The sequence below is a fragment of the Clupea harengus genome, unplaced genomic scaffold, assembly GCF_900700415.2.
Source record: "Clupea harengus unplaced genomic scaffold, Ch_v2.0.2, whole genome shotgun sequence".
NCBI classification, from domain to species: Eukaryota; Metazoa; Chordata; class Actinopteri; order Clupeiformes; family Clupeidae; genus Clupea; species Clupea harengus.
The window spans coordinates 37721-53456 of NW_024879588.1; the positions used below are offsets into that span (position 1 = coordinate 37721).

Below are 15736 nucleotides of genomic sequence, written 5' to 3' on the forward strand. Positions count from 1 at the left end.
CCATAAGGATATATAGTCAGAAAGGCCGGGGCGATGAACTGACGTAAGCAGACCTAAATTATTTTGTGAAAGCACCGGTGCAAGTTGTACGTAGTGCAGTAAAGTCTGCCTGCGGTCAACTTATATTATTTTTGTGTCAGTAAAGTCTGACTGTTGTACGAGGCAGTAAAGTCTGCCTGCGGTCAACGCATATTATTTGTTTGTCAGTAAAGTCTGACTGTTGTACGAGGCAGTAAAGTCTGCCTGCGGTCAACGCATATTATTTGTTTGTCAGTAAAGTCTGACTGTTGTACGAGGCAGTAAAGTCTGCCTGCGGTCAACGCATATTATTTGTTTGTCAGTAAAGTCTGACTGTCAGTAAAGTCTGACTGTTGTACGAGGCAGTAAAGTCTGCCTGCGGTCAACGCATATTATTTGTTTGTCAGTAAAGTCTGACTGTTGTACGAGGCAGTAAAGTCTGCCTGCGGTCAACGCATATTATTTGTTTGTCAGTAAAGTCTGACTGTTGTACGAGGCAGTAAAGTCTGCCTGCGGTCAACGTATATTATTGTGTCAGTAAAGTCTGACTGTTGTACAAGGCAGTAAAGTCTGCCTGTGGTCAACCTATATTATTGTGTCAGTGAAATCTCTCTGTTGTACGAAGCAGTAAAGTCTGCCTGTGGTCAACTTATGTCATTGTATCTTGTGATAAACAGTTAGAGACGTCTAACTGAGTTATACAAGAGAAGTGGCTGATACTACTAGCTGAGACAACTGTTAGTGTGTTTTTAAATACAGCGAATCAAAAAGGGTTCGTTTGAATGTCTTGTTGAAGGAGGAGCGATTTGCGAGTCATTTCCAGGACAACCTAGCCTGGATGCCAGACGAACTTAGCCACGCCCACAAAATATTTGGTCGGGAAGTTCGGTCTGGTGTCGCTCCGTTGGGGAGAAATTATCTCCTCACAAAAATCTGTGAGGAGATATAGACCAATCAAATTGTCAGGGCGGGCTTTATACGATGATGGACAGATGATCAACCCTAACGTAATCAACCACGTCACCAAAGAGCTTTTGGGGTGAATTCGTTTTCAACAAACATGGCTGCCGTTGGAGAGCTGAAATGTGGAAATTCGAGTCTGTTTTAGAAGACATTGACAGCACATTCATTTTGAAAGAGGAACAGAGAAACGCGATCAAGGCATTTGTCGATCGAAAAGATGTTTTTGCCGTCCTTCCTACGGGATCCGGTAAAAGTTTAATGTATCAGCTGGCCCCATGGTCTACGTTATGGTCATACTACGTTGCTCTGATTGGTTGTAGGCCTATCCAATTGAGCGAAGAAGCCTTTTTTTCCCTAGTTCGGTTGAAACACGCCCCATAATCACAGCCCAACGGAGCGGTCTCAGACTCATATTCTGACTAGAATTATGAGTATGACATCGTCAGGCTAAGGACAACCAGTTGTGGATGGTGATAAGGCATGGCCGTTTGTTAAAATTGTCCGAGAAATAAATGTGAAATGAGGTTGGTATTAGTGTGCTATATTTCACGCAAAAGTCGGGCAATTATTAGTAAGCGGTTGGTATTTATTCCCAGTGACAGAAATGTGGTTGGAGAAAGATTAAAGTTTGAAATTCAGCTGAAGGTTTTTTGCCTTTTGAGAAGGGAATTTGATGCTGACCATTATTAAAAGTACGGGTGCGATAGGCAGTCACACCCAAAATCATCCCAAATCAGTGCATTAGTGCATTGTCACATCATCTGTATGAATGTGCTTGACTGGTGAAAGCAACGAGAAACCACAGAACGACAGAGTTAAGTGGAGAAAAAAGAAAGTGCATGAATAAGTGTGAGAAAGTGAAATAAGTGTCTGAAGAATGCATAAGGCGCTGGAGGGCAATTAATAAAGATTCCCTGATAATTATTCCAGCAAGCCTAATAAAGGGTACATGAGTCGCGGGATGAGTTATGAATAGCCTAAAACTCCGGTAACATCCAAGCGAACTATAAGAAGTTCTCGAAAGATGCACAACAGGTGCATTATTCAGAAGTTCTAGTCAAAATAAGTACCCTTAGTCAAAGTATTGTGTGTGTGATGTTGAAATAAAGAGAAAACTGAGATGTGAAATAGAATCACATAACAGTGACAGTAAGTGAAATTTTCCCGAGTGATAGAGTATTCAGAGTAAGACACATATGATACATTTAAACTGATACACACAAATCAAACACGGGCAATGGACGGTGCGTTGTTGAAAAAAATATTGTTTTGTGGTTTAAGTTTTTTGAATTTATTGGTGAGTTCATTCTCAAAACTATTGAAGTGGCAATGATTAAATACGCATAGGCCTATGCTGCGAATGGTGTTGCGTGAATAGAAAGAACACTAGAAATCGGTGAAGAGTTTTTAATGCAATGCTGTGAATATTGGTGGTTTTAAAATTGAAACATAGGGTTTGACTTTCCGTATGCTTTAGATCCTTGCGAGGAGTCGCGTGTAAAAGTGGTTAAATCAACGAAAATAAAAATACATGTGTTGCGGGCGATGTTATGAATAATGTTGCAATGCCTGGCTGTGAATATCGGTTGTTTTTAGATCAAAACATAGGTTTGTCTTTTCGTATGCTTTAGATCTTTGGAAGGATTCGTTTGTGAAGTGATTGAATTAGCAAAGATAAACCATGCATGTGTTGCGGACGACGTTGTAAGGTCAAGATGCATTAGCAAATTATACGTATCGCAGTGAACAATGTGAGCGCCATTGGGAGTGTGGGTGTGTCTACCGCGGTAGTAAATACAGTATTAAATTAACTTTTGACTATTGAATCTCTTAGTGAGCCAATACAGTGGGAATTATCTAAGTGATATATGGCATTTCCACATCGTTTATCGTACATTACAGGTCCGATTGACACAAGTTTGCTTACGTGAACACAGAGTAGCCAAAGGAGAGTACAGCAACAGTTAGACGCTAACGAACGACTTGTGTGCAAGTGAGATCAGTCCCAGTAGGTACAAGAGCACGATTGATTACGCTGTGAGGGCATAGGTGAGAGGGGATTTCAGATTTTAAACCCACAAGTCATCATATGAGCAGTGCCACGAGGAGTTTATTGGTGTGTGTATGATACACGTACAGAGAGAACAGTACGACAAGTAAAGGTTAAAAGTATTGTAATTGATTTTGAAGCACATAACCCAGCATACGTTGTCGCTGAGCGTGGTCCAGTGGTAGTCTCATGTGTTGTTGTTTCACTTACTATACTGGGAAAGAAAATTGCCTGCACATTTCTTTGTGCTATAGTGTACCACAGAAAATTTAGCATGGAGCTGTCTTGAGCATATAGCTGAATTTTTATATTTACTGTATACTACATATTTGATTACATATTTTAGGTGTTTGAGGTGCCATACATGTTTATTTTCCTTTGAAATGCAACACTAAACTGTGCAAAAATAGAGGATAAAGAAACACATAACATATGCATTTGCAATGCTTCAAGTTGTCGGTTTTTTATAACTTTCAATAAAGTCATTGTACTTTGAGTGACTAAGTAGTCTTCCTGAGAGAGAGCATTTGCTGAAGTTACGGCAGCATGAGTCACTTTTGGGTGAAGTATGACGTGTTCTGGTGGTTGTGGTGGTTGTGGTGCATTTTGCACCAAGGGTTAACAGATTTGCTGAGGTGTGTGTCTGTAAAGTCCACTGTGTGGGGTGTTTGGGGGAGTGTACATGGTGTTGAGACGAGGGTAAAGATGATGGAGGAGGAAGGTGAGATGTTACAGGCCCATGAAGACGGAGCAGCAGTGGGAGAGAGAGAACTGGTTGAGATAAGAGATCTAAGGGTGACATTGGCTAAAGAAGCACAGCAACTAAGTGAAACACTCATTCAAGAGTTAAGCCCTAAAATAGCAGGAAATAGAAAGGAGATATGTGAAATTGAGGAGTTTTGGAAAAAGAGAGAGCAGAAGTGGCTGCAGCTGTGCGAGGACCAACGACTCTGGATCCAGGCTGGAAAAGGGCTAGAGGAAGCCAGCTACTTACTGGGTGAAATAGAAAAAGAAATGGCATTAATTAAGAAATCAAAAAGTACTCGTGCACAAACCGAACAGGGGTTAGAAATAGGAGATTGGAAATTAATAGCTCTGCAGAAATTGGAAAAGAAAATAGCTGAAGAGGTCAGAGCCAATAAGGCCAGAGAGAAAACAAGTTGTAAGAGCACTGGGAGACCAATGCGTATTTACATTATAGCAGGCCATATGGAGGGGAGCTTGGAGGATATAGAGACAGCACCTGAGGAGGTGAGAGAAAGAAGTGACACGTATGATGAGGGCAGTAGTGGTGCAGAGGAGGTGGCCACAGAATTGTCAGTGCTTCCGTTCATAATCACAGCTGCAATAAAGAAGGCAGTACGCAGTCACTTGGGGCAGAAAATAAAGAGAAAAATGACAAAGGTCAAGCAGTGGGGGCAGGTGGAAGAATACTCTGACTCAGATGTAGATGATGGGGAGGACACAGAGCCCAAAGGCCAATGTCCAATAACAATCCTCACAAAGAAAGAGGTGATGAAAGAGTCTGAAAAAGTGACTAAGGAACTCAAGAAAGTGAAGGGTCGATTAAAGCAGATAGAACAATTCTTAATGCAAAAAGAAAAAGAAAAGCAGAAAGAAGAGGGGGCTCCAGTACAAAGTGGTAGCAAGATGATGCCCTTAATTACATTACCCATGCAGCATTACCAGCCCTGGGGTCATACAGACGTGGCGGGGTTAATCTCTAGACTTCCTCTCCTCCAAGATTCTGCGGCCGTCTGGGTGACGCAGTTTGAAAATGAAACTGAGGGGAAAACTCTGTGTCTGGGGGACATTAAAGCGCTCCTGGGTCAAATTCTGACAAAAGAGACTGCCAGGACGATTTTTGACAAAGCTGACATGAAAACAGTGAACCCCATGGTAGATGACGTGCCTTTCAATGAATACAGGAACAAGGTGTGGCAAGCATTAAGGGAAACTTACCCCAACACATTCTCTCTCACAAGCATGGCAGTAGATAAGTTGAAGCCAGATGAGAACCCTGCTGTATTTGTGGAAAGCACAGAGGCAAACTGGCGAATGACGATGGAGTCAGATCCAGAGAGCAATCTGATGATGAGACATTTGATGAAGAAAGCGATCCTTGATGCCCTCCCTCCTCCGGTAAAGACTGAACTAGACAAAGACCACCACATTGGAATAATGCCACGTAGTGAGTTCAGAGATGCTGTGACTAATTTTGTTAACTTAAATAAGCGAGCAGAAGAAAACATGAGTAAACAAGACACTGAAAGACAGAGGAAGCTGGTGCTAACGCAGCTGGATAATGCTAAAGGGCAAAAAAGGACAGTCCAGGCGCCTGTCATTGAGGCACCAGTCCAGAGCCACCCAGCGCCGGCACCAGCACCAACAGCATCCTCAGCAACGTATGCACCTACACGAGCCGCACCCCAAGTGCCACAGCCGATGCGGCCTGAGTATGCCCACGGACCTCCACCACCACCGCAGCCATACTGGGTACAGCCATATCCCCAGTGGCAACAACCACCACAACCGTGGGGGGCACAACCACCAGTGCACAGAAACCAAGCTGGAGGCAGAGGCAGAGGCAGAGGAGGCAACAATGGTGCCCGTGGCAATGCATATGGACCGCTCGTATGCTGGACCTGTCAGCAGGAAGGGCACAGGGCCAGAGACTGCAGCCAAAGGGGGAGGACGGGAGGACAGGGAGACAACCAGCCACCGACGGAAAATCCCAGTGGTCCGGTTTCCCCGTATAGGGGTGCTTACTATTGAAGGGGCCTAGAGAATCTCAGTGGGGAGGGTCAGTTTGTAACGTTATCTAGCCAAGCTGCTAAAGAACTTACACTGCAGGTTAATATAGAGGGTAAAATTGTCACATTGATGGTTGATACTGCAGCAACATACAGCTGTGTAACCACAGCTAATGCCCAACACCTCCCCCAATCTAAGAGCGGTAGAGTAGCAAAGACCATAGGATTCTCAGGACAAGTGCAGCTAATACCATTTTCTGCTCCGGTGACCGTAGAATTAGATGGAAAACAAATAAAAATGCCCATTTTAATGTCAGATCACACTCCCATCAACCTAATGGGGCGCGATATACTGAGCCGGATGGGAGTCCAAATTGAATGCACTCCGAATGGACTCTCCCTAATCAGCCAAGAACCCTGCCATGCCATGGCCTCTCAGATTCCAATTAGCAAAACGATCTACTGGATAAGACTGCTCCAAGTAGGCTGGGATGAAAACATTTGGAAGTGGTGGAAACCTCTGATACATGCAAACTATCCTTTGTTGAGGGATCCAAGATGCCCAGCACACTGCACCATAATGATGGAAGACACCCCCAGTGGGGAAAAACAAGAAGAATGGAAAAAGGTGGTTTCTCCTAAAAACCCACTTGAGATGAGGGCCCAATATGTAATCATAGGGCCCGAGGGAATGTTAGTACAAGTTGAATTAAAAGAGTCAGCATTGACCAGAATGTACAATATTCCAGACTCCGTGCCGCATATTACCCTCAAGGTAGGCCTAGGGTTTCGAGCAAGGCATGTGGGGTCCATGATGAAAAGAGCACAACAGGTTGAGTGGATGCAACCACAGACCATTAATGACAACAGAGTAAAACTGTCTAAAGACAAAACTCTGACACGACTTGATTTTACATGCAGGATTACAGGGCTTCCTCAGATAGTCGACATCCAGGATGACATCAGGGGGCCAGAGGTTGGGGTGTCCGAGCAGCTGCAGCCACATCAGGCATACTAGATAAGTGATTTCAAAGAGTCAGTTGATGAGGGGATAAAAGATGGAATGTGGACTAATGTAATTTTAAGTCGCCTGCCTAAGAGCAGGCGTCCAAGATGCATTCCTCATTGTTCTCTGGGTTTTGACTTCACTCCAAACCAGGACAGAGCAGAGCAGTGGATCAAAGAAGTAGGTTGGAGAGCAGACATTGTGTTAGTTTCTCCTTACATCATAATAGGTCCAGCAGGGCCAGCGATGAGGATAATGGAAAATGATGTGCTATACCACCATTTTGATATGCCAGGAACAGTTCCTCATGTCACTATAAGAGTGGCTGAGGGTTGTCGCTCACGAGATGTGGGCCCAATGATGCTTGATGCAGAGGAGACAGAGTGGCAGGTGACGAAAAACCCTGAGGTTCAAATAAGTGCTGACAAAACATACACTCAACTCTATTTCACACACATATTGCATGGACAACCACTGATAGCTGAGTTGACACCACACACAGTACGTGTTAGACTACATGTCCCTATGTATACAAGAAATTGCCCATTAAGAAGTCCTTACTGTCTGTATAGTGTTTACCAGGGAGGGGGGTACAGAAGATCACAAGCCCCTCACTGCAGAAGAAGAGCAGATGTACGAAGAACAGGTAAAAGTTAAAAAGTGGAAAATGATGATCCTAGCAGAAGAGACAGGGAACCAAGTTTTTTAACAAGTACCAGGTCAGGGGTGGGTAAAGGGTGATTTTGACATAGTGCAGTCAGTCAGCCCTATGGAGTTTAAACTTAAAACCTGATTCCAAGTTGCCTTTCCAGAAGCAGTACCCTATTTTCTCCAGCAGCAGAGGGAATCAGAAGTACTGTAGAGAGAGCAGGAAGGTGTTTAAGACAAGTGCTATGTGCAAAGAAAGAGCAGGCGTCGGTGAAACACAGCTGCAAGCCACCGTGATAGCCCTATTTTGACATTACATGTCCCGATATGAGTCTGTGGGGGAAGGTTAAGTGGTTTTCTTCTTAGCTTAGGAGTCCTTCACAAGACCTATGTGACAAAGTTTGACGGAAGTTTCTATGTTAAGTGGTTTGAGCTAAATTAATTTGCAATTGGTATAAAAATAAGACGGGTACAGAAGCCTAGGAGTAGCAGTGCAGTGTGTTACTTGCATACACTGTAACTCTTTGTTGTGTCGAAGGGGGGACTGCCCCCAGTGTTTTGACAAACCTTATGAACCATGCAGGGTCCAGTTATTACGTTACAGCCAAAGTTGGTCATCAATGATATAATTAAGCTCCAAAATATGGGAAAAAAGCTAAAATGATTTAAAAAGGAGGGTAAAACGGGCCATGATAAGGTGTGAGTGGCCACATGGCAGCTCCACGCAAACTCTTAGGCCTGTTAATGACTGATGCGCATGATTTCAATGCGCAAAGGGGGGAGGTATGACATAAAATTTGTGATAAGGGGTTCTAGTCACCCTATTTATAAGAGATCATTGATGACAGACTGGCAGTGTGAGACTTGTAGTGCAAGGAATGGCAGCAGAGCCTCAGGGGCCGATTAAGCACGTAGGCATAGACTACATAGATATGGGGAAGAAGATCAGAAATCACAGGTATGTACTAGTGGTTATGGATAGGTTTATACGATGGGTCGAAGCGTGCCCTAGTCCGGATCCTGATGTTAAGCGGTGATTATGGTTTTTTATATGGAAAATTAGGCCAAGATTTGGCATCCCAGAGATGGTTTCGAGTGATAATAGAAAGGCCTTTGTAGAAAAAACGTGGAAGGAAATTATGCAGGCTTTGGGGATGAAGCAAAGGCGCGGGTGCATTTACCACCCTCAAAGCCAGGGCCTGGTCAAGAGAGCTAATGGAATCCTGAAGGCAAAAATAGCGAAAATATGTAAATTGCCAAATTTAAATTGGCTAGATGCAATGTCCATTGCCCTGATGCACATGAGATCACAGATAAATCACACTACACATCTTACACCTCATGAAGTGCCCAAGAGGAGGACTATGCCCATACCCCATATCTAAGGGGATGGCAGGGGTCCACCCCTGAACCGTCTCCAGAGAGATATCAGAAGTTATGTGCAACAGTTGTTTTTAATCCATAAGATTATTTATTTACAGGTGATGAGACAAGAATTATTAAGCAACCCACAGGTGGATGTACAGTATATGGCCTGGCTCAGCCTGGAGACTGGGTGTATGCAAAGGTGTTCAGGCGAACGAGTATCCAAGCCAGGAGAGAGGGACCATACAGAGTGACACAGGCCACTCCAACAGCGGTAAGAGTACAAGGGTCAAGTGTATGGTATCATCTCAATTTTTGTTACAGAGCTCCAGTCCCACCAATGAAACAGAGACAAAATGGAGAGCTATCCAATGCAGAGAGTGAACCCTGGGAGAATGGTGCGGGTTAGAATGAGCATGGACCAGGACACCAACGACAAGAGAGATAGGAAAAGGACCCAAGCGATAGTCTTGGTGACGGCATACTTCCATGACTTCTGCAGTCTGGAGGCAGACTACTTGGTGAGCACCTTCGCGGGCCTGGAGAAGGAGTAATAGGAGAGATGTGTTGATCCCCGTGCAAAAGGTCTGACCCAACAACTGCCTGATGTCCTCAGCCAATGAAAGATACCCCAGGAAGCACCCTCATTGTCCATTTTCCCTACTCCTAGATGAAATCATGGCCCTGCAATAGGCGAAAAGGATCAACGATCGTTTCCCTCACTGTTAGAAGGTGTTGAGGATCACAATGCGTTCACATTGCACACACACACACTGAAACATATATGGACAGTTGTACACTACACGAAGGGGATGAAGAATTTAGAGGAGCCTAGTTGAATTCACAAGGATAGTCATCACTGCCCTCTTACTCTGCATTACACTTCCCCCACGTGTCTGGGAGCCAAGAGTGTTCTGGACACATTACATATAGGGTAATTTACACCGTACACAACAAAGAATTTGTTCTCGTTTTAGGCGGTCGATGCAACGCAACGGTTTTTGTCACATCCCATACCTGCACAACAAAGCGCTCAAACAGAATAAAGATGAAGCCTACTGATGCATGAACATCACCGTCGTATTTAGAACGTGTTAGTAGTATGAATAATCACTGCAGATAATGATATGTCTCTATGATTAACCTTAAGTGCCTTAGTATATTTAGATACTACCTTCACTTGATACCGTGCCTTATAGTCTGGGGTTTAAGGAGGAGTAAAGGGAAGTGGTAACTCATCTCACTGAAAAAGGCACACAAATGTTTTCAATCTTTTCTATACTCTGTTTCACTAATGTAACTTCAGTTTTTTTTATGCATGCAAGTCAAATCTCCCTAAGGGGTAGCCTGGGGAGAGGGTAATTGAGCTTTGCTGATATGATGTACCTCATATTATGGTACTATAACCTGTGTTTACCTATCAAATGTATTGGACTTTTTCTAGGAGCACACTGAATCTATTCTTTCTATTCTATTTTTATATCCTGTGTGAAGTGATGATTGTAGTAATAATTAAGTAGGAACTCACCTGTAATTGGTCTGGTGGGTCATGTCACTTTTTAAAAGTAGGTAAAGTTGCTTATCACCGCTGTATAAGAAAAGTTTAGTAAAATATAACCATACTAATGCTGAAGCATACTGTACTAGTAATGAAGTAAGATAAACTGAAATATGTCTATCGTATTGTGTGTCAAAATTGACACAAAGGGGCGTTTATGTTGAAAATTATGATTGTAAAACAGTGCCGTGGTGGTCATAGAGCAGAATTGCAGCTACAATTGTCATTGGGCCTGTGTGCAGGGATGGGTATCATGTAAGGTCAAGCATCATGAAGGCCAGGGTGCAGGTGCAGGCCAGTGGAAAGTAACAAGCAGTCAGGAGGGGGGGTCACTCACTCACACCCACCCACACACACACACACACACACACGCACATAAGCACACACACAAGATGATGGCAGTCAAGGTCAGACCAGGCCTCCAAAAAAGTGATACCAAGCAAATTGGCAGGAGGGCCTATCTCCCTCAAAGCAAAAGTTCCCCCGCAACAGGTGAGCGAGAATATTCTGAGTGGCCAAAAGCGTAGATAAAATATGAGGAGATATAAGGGAATATTCTGATTGGGTCAGTATAGATGGAGGTTGAAGATCGTGACTTGCAGAAAGTGACGAATTATGAGTATAAAAAGTCAATGCATTGGGTGTTTTAGTCAGAGCTGCTCCATGGACCACCACTCTCGTTTTGGATGAAATGTCTGCAAGGATGGAATAAAACTTCAGTTTATCGCACTCTGGACTTCTGACTCTGATTGAAAAATTACTTTAAGATTTGGAAACAGTTGTTAATTCGCTACAACAGTATCTGCATTGAGTGAAACCTTGTACCACAAGCAATGCACAGCAATGACAATAGAAAATGTAAAATAATTATTGAATGGCGGTACTAATGCACATGTTTATGTCCAAGTTAGCATGTGTGTGTTGTGTATGATTAAATGAACTCTGAACTTCAGGTTGCCCAGCTGCTCCCAGACTCACAGGTATCTCCCTTTACTGAGCCGTGGTAAACACAGAACTGGACTCAACTGGACTGGAGTGATGAGTGATGACCTAATCAGTGCAGCATCAGAGTGTGTGAGTCTGTCTCTGGTTCCTCACATGTGGACAATCAGGTTCTTGTTCATTAAGAATAAAATAAAATCACCTGCTGCACAGCATGTGATTAATAACAACAGTTATGGTGGTGATTTATGAACCATTCAAAGGTTATTACCAACTCATGATATTCACAGAGAAGGATCCTAATTACAGTCAACTTTATGCTTCTAAATATTTGGATGGAAGAAAGTTTTAACATTTGGTTTTCTATGTTGGTTATACTTTAAAACCTCAAAATAATTTAGACAGATCTACTTAAAAACCTCCAACAAATCTATATAGATCTACATAAAAACATCAAATGAATCTAGATAAACATATTCCCACCATGTAAGAAAAGAAACAGTTGTTTTTCAGTGCTAAGACTTGAAAATGAAATAGAATTTGTGGTATTTCATGTGTTGTACTGCATCTTAACCATATGTACAACAATATATAATGTTCATGACTTAAATGTACAGACATGTTGCTGACATGTTGAGAAAACGTTAAAAAGTAACTGATGGAGTAACGGTGATCAATAACAATCAACATAAACTGGGGCTACTACTGCGGAGGGAAGATGACAAAGTAATGCAGAATATGTCACAAATGATTATCATACAATATCACACAAACAATTGAGGCCTACTCAAGTTTAACATCATAATCACCAGCAGCAAATAACACCTACTGCTAGTGTTGGGAGGGGAGTGTATTACTTCAACTTAACAGCCACATGTTCCATATGAAACTACCACAGAGGATACATATTGTATATTGTAAAGTCATAGATTTAGATATAGACCAATGAAATGTGTTGATGTATTGTTTCTTTTACTCAATGGAACACTTAAGATGTCGGAGTTAGTCTCAACATAGTCTGTGTTGTTCAATGGTCACCGAGGGCTTCAGGGGTAAAATACTCAGTGGTGACCACTGGCTGTAGAAGAAGGGAAGGACTTTCTCAGTGAATGTGTGTTTGAAAGTGTGTAAGTGTGTATTTTGTAGAGGATCAGAGAATGACACCTGTCCTTTATCCAAATCCAGATGCACTCTGAGTGTGTGGAGAGTCTGTTTCAATATATGCCTAGGTCCTGTATTATGCCATCCAAATCCGTACCCCACACGCCACACTCTCCCCCATGAGATGGTGCCCCTCTTCCTCTGGTTGGACTCTGTGGTCACACCCACACTCCATGCTGTACTGTGTCCAACTTCAACATCCCAGTAGTGTGACCCTGAGTTGAAGCCCTCAGAGCCCAGGACACAGTAAGAGTCATCAAATCTTTCTGGATTATCAGGGAGTGTCTCTCTAGTACATGTCAATTCAAAGCTGGTCAGATCCTCAGAAACAATGATCGATGGTTCTGCAGTGTTTGGGTCCAACAGTACAGGAGCTGAACAGAGAGATGAGGAGAGGGTGAGCAAATGGACTCGGGTGTATGACTTCTTTTACTGTTGGCTGATTGGTTCTTACTGCTTCATTTAGCTGTAACGTTGATTTTTAAGTTGATGTTATACTGTGTGTGTCTGTGTGCGTGTGAGTATGTTTGTGTGTGTGTGTGTGTGTGTGTGTGTGTCTCGTAGGTGACGTAGAACTCACTGAACTGAACTATGTCCTTCATCTGTTATGTTATACTCTGTGTTTGTGTGTGTGTGTGTGTGTGTGCGTGTGTATGTGTTTTGTGTGTGTGTGTGTGTGTGTGTGTGTATATGTGTGTACTATGTGTGTGTGTGTATATGTGTGTGTATATGTGTGTGTGTGTGTGTGTGTGTGTGTGTGTGTGTACGTGTGAGCGTGTGTGTGTGTGTACATGTGTGTGTGTGTGTGCGTGTATGTATGAGTGTGTGTGAGTGTGTGTGTGTGTGTGTGTGTGTGAGCATGTGTATGTGTGTGTGCGTGTGTGTGTGTGCATGTGTGTGTGTGTCTGTATGTGTATGTGTGTGTGTGTGTGTGTGTGTGTATATGTGTGTGTGGGTGTGTGTGTATGTGTGTGTGTATTTGTGTGTGTGTATATGTGTGTGTGTATATTTGTATGTGTGTTTGTGCATGTGTATGTGTGAGTTTGTCTGTGTGTATGTGTGAGAGTGTGTGTGTGTGTGTTTGCGTGTATGTAGGAGTGTGTGTGTGTGTGTGTGTGTGAGCATATGTATGTGTGCCTGTGTGTGTGTGTGCCTGTGTGTGTGTGTGTATGTGTGTGTGTGTGTGTGTCATACGTGTGTGTGTGTGTGTGTCATAGGTGACATAGAACTCACTGAACTGAACTATGTCCTTCATCTTCTCCCAGACTCTGAACCTCAGGTTGCCCAGGTGCTTTGCCACATCAATCAGAGCTCCTGAAACTCTCTGTGGTTTTTGCTGTGTGCACGTAGAACTAGGAACACAGACTGGAGTTAGCACTAGTTCTAGTGTGGGTTCAAACTAAAAAAAAGAAAATTGAAATCTCTCACCTTTCTATGGTAGCCTTGAAGTTCTGGAAAACAGCACACAGCACAGATTTCAGTTCAGTTAATTTCAATATATTGTGTCTGACTTGATAGCTAACTTCTTTTTCATGCAATGGACAGTAATGATGAATTATATAACAAAATATCTTTAAAATAGATAACAATAATTGAAAATATTCATTAAATATCATAAACATCTCACCATTTTTCCAACTGAACTGAAAGATTATGTCTTCAGCAACCATCTGCTTCTCAATGGCTGTTATTGTATCTGAAAGAGTGGACATCTCCTTGTTCATTTCTTCAGTCTTCTCTTTCATAATCAACCTCTTCTGCTCCTCTTCCTCCTTCAGTGCTCTTATTCTGGCCTCCTCTTCATCTTTCAGAAACTGATGAAGCTTCTCAAACTCCTCCTTGATCTGCTTCTCTGACTGATGGGCCTGGACCTTGAATAACACACATCAAAGGGACTACAGTCATACATTTTTTACCCAAAACAAATATAATTTGTCGAATATTAATATTGTCAAAGTAATCATGTGTATTACTGTTGAGAGTGTGAGCAGTTTATCCAAGGGCAGAACTATCATGTGGTGAAATCATTGTTTTAATTTCCTTAATTTCCTTAATGATAATAATATAAATATCAGTTTGTGTCCTTGTAATTATTTGTAATATCTGTATCAAATTGTTCGTTTGAGATGCTTGATGTAACTTCAATTGTAGTTGTAATGAAACTGAATAGCTGCACAATACAAGTTGTTTACGTATCATATCATACAGGTAATATTACACAATGTCAGAAACAGTGTCATGAAGTCAATGGTCTCTTTCTGAAACTGGTTGTTCTGGTTAATCTCACCTTAATGTGCCTGGCTGTTCGGTCACATGTTTTTTTAACTCCTTTAAATTCTTTCAGTTTCTTTTGCAAGGGCTTCAGTACAGCATTGAGTTGTTCCTATAATGAACAAATACATTACACACTATGAGTATCTATACTAATTTTCTGTTGTTGTGGATACTCATTCAGTAACAGCACAGATACAAAAGGCAAAGTATGCCCATTGCATAGTCATAAATAACATTTCCACCTACAAGCAAATAATAGAAACTCACTTTATAATCCAGTGCAGCTTCATCTATGGGAAGGAACTGGTGTCCTGAGTGTTTCCTGGAAGCCTGACACACCACACATACGGGCTGTTTATCCTCCACACAGAACAGCTTGAGTCTCTCACCGTGCAGACTGCAGAGCACTTCAGACCCTCCTGAAGCCCTCTTACTCTTCTCCTTCAGGAAAGACTCACATACGTTCCTCAAAGCCAAATTCAGTGGCGGATCACCCAATGAAGATTGTCTTCTACAAACTGGACACTCTTTAGATTTCTTCTCTCTCCAGAACTTCTGAAGGCAGTCTTTGCAGAAGCTGTGACTGCACAAAAGAAGGACGGGATCCTTGAAAATGTCAAAGCATACAGGACAGGTGAAATCCTCTTCAGGTAGAGAGCGTTTAGATGCCATCAACCTCGAACAAAAACAGGTACTTCGCTGGAAACTTTGAATGTGTACACTTAACTTTCACTTTCTATTCGTCAAAAAAATCACCTCAGTAAATCCCACTTTATCGTCTGTAAAGTAACGTAAATGTAAAGTAACCATGGTTATATGCTTCTAGATTAAAATAGATCTCCTGACTAAAAGTGTTAAACTGAATAAGCAGAATAGCTGACGTAAAGTAAAATGCGTCAACGTTCATTTCCTTATTTTTCCTTCGATCAACTTCAGACTTCTGATTGGTCTAAACTGCTTTCATTTCTCTTCCCTTTATTTACCCATGGTAAGTAGTG

The 15736-nt window shown here is 42.4% G+C and overlaps 1 protein-coding gene across 1 annotated transcript; it reads right to left on the bottom strand.

Moving 5' to 3' along the window:
- Nucleotides 1-12311: 12311 nt before the first annotated feature.
- Nucleotides 12312-15440, bottom strand: LOC122129077 (E3 ubiquitin-protein ligase TRIM35-like). The gene is made up of 5 exons (XM_042704113.1): nucleotides 15006-15440; nucleotides 14752-14847; nucleotides 14092-14335; nucleotides 13698-13829; nucleotides 12312-12838 (listed from the first exon to the last, which is right to left on the bottom strand). The coding sequence occupies exons 1-5, from the start codon at nucleotides 15408-15410 to the stop codon at nucleotides 12312-12314; spliced, it is 1404 nt and encodes a 467-aa protein (XP_042560047.1). The 5' UTR covers nucleotides 15411-15440.
- Nucleotides 15441-15736: the final 296 nt, after the last annotated feature.

Coding starts and splice junctions, on each gene's coding strand:
- LOC122129077 (XM_042704113.1), bottom strand. CDS start 15,410: ATGGCATCTAAACGCTCTCTACCTGAAGAGGATTTCACCTGTCCTGTA. Junction 14,848..15,005: donor AAGCTGCACTGGATTATAAA/GTGAGTTTCTAT, acceptor TGTTCATTATAG/GAACAACTCAATGCTGTACT. Junction 13,830..14,091: donor TCAGTTCAGTTGGAAAAATG/GTGAGATGTTTA, acceptor TGCTAACTCCAG/TCTGTGTTCCTAGTTCTACG.